The 911-nt window shown below is 42.0% G+C and overlaps 1 protein-coding gene across 1 annotated transcript in view; it reads left to right on the forward strand.

Annotated features, from left to right (window-relative positions):
• Positions 1–215: 215 nt before the first annotated feature.
• The window catches only part of LOC116938350 (DDB1- and CUL4-associated factor 13-like), a 54,956-nt gene continuing 54,260 nt past the window's right edge, over positions 216–911 (forward strand). Inside the window, exon 1 of the mRNA XM_076056837.1 lies at positions 216–642. Within this exon, the coding sequence (XP_075912952.1) occupies positions 573–642 (70 nt within the window). The 5' untranslated portion in view covers positions 216–572. The remainder of the gene's footprint in view (positions 643–911) is intronic.

Consider the following 911-nt stretch of genomic DNA (forward strand, 5'->3'; position numbering starts at 1 on the left):
AATAATAATTTTATTGTTTTATTTTTTTATTATTTTATTGTTTCCCTTCTAACGTGGTGGTGACTTTACCCAAAGAACCAAGAATAATAATTTTATTGTTTAATATTTTTATTATTTTATTATTTCCCCTTCCACGTGGTGACTTGAACCAACAATATGAATACACAATGATAACGGAACGCGGATCCTACGTCATCACGCAGGGCCGTAGCGTCATCACGCAGGACCGGATCTGCGTCATCACGTCGACCCGGAAGTACTGTACGCGCTGTTCCACGTGGGCAACCCAGCGTTTTAAAAAATCTCCAGCGGTGAAATTTTTTTTCAACCTTTAGAGATTTATTATCACTCAGGATTACTAATTATTATTAATAATAATAGAGAGACAAGTCAAAGCCTCCAAGTTGTTCATTACTCGTATGATCATTATTGCATTAGACAGCAGATAGAGACACTGAGGTTTATAAACAGTTACAAGTGTTAAACTTTAGAGATTTACGTGGTGATAGTAGTATTATTATTATTGGCGCTACTAAAACTACGACTTGGTAGTGTGAGGAGGAGTTGTCAAGATGAAGGTTAAGATGCTATCCAGAAACCCGGACGAGTACGTTCGGGAAACTACTAAGGACATCCAGAGAGGTGAGACGGGGAGTAAGGAAGAGTAGGCCAAGTACAGTGGTGATGGTGGTGGTGATGGTGGTGATGGTGATGATGGTGGTGGGGGTGGTGATGATGGTGATGATGGTGGTGGTGATGATGGTGGTGGTGATGGTAGTGATGATGGTGGTGGTGATGGTGATGGTGGTGATGGTGGTGATGATGATGGTGGTGGTGATGGTGGTGATGGTAGTGATGATGGTGGTGGTGATGGTGATGGTGGTGATGGTGGTGATGATGGTGGTGGTGAT

This window comes from Petromyzon marinus, chromosome 78, assembly GCF_048934315.1.
Source record: "Petromyzon marinus isolate PM22_M1 ecotype Great Lakes invasive population chromosome 78, UKy_Petmar_22M1.pri1.0, whole genome shotgun sequence".
NCBI lineage: Eukaryota > Metazoa > Chordata > Hyperoartia > Petromyzontiformes > Petromyzontidae > Petromyzon > Petromyzon marinus.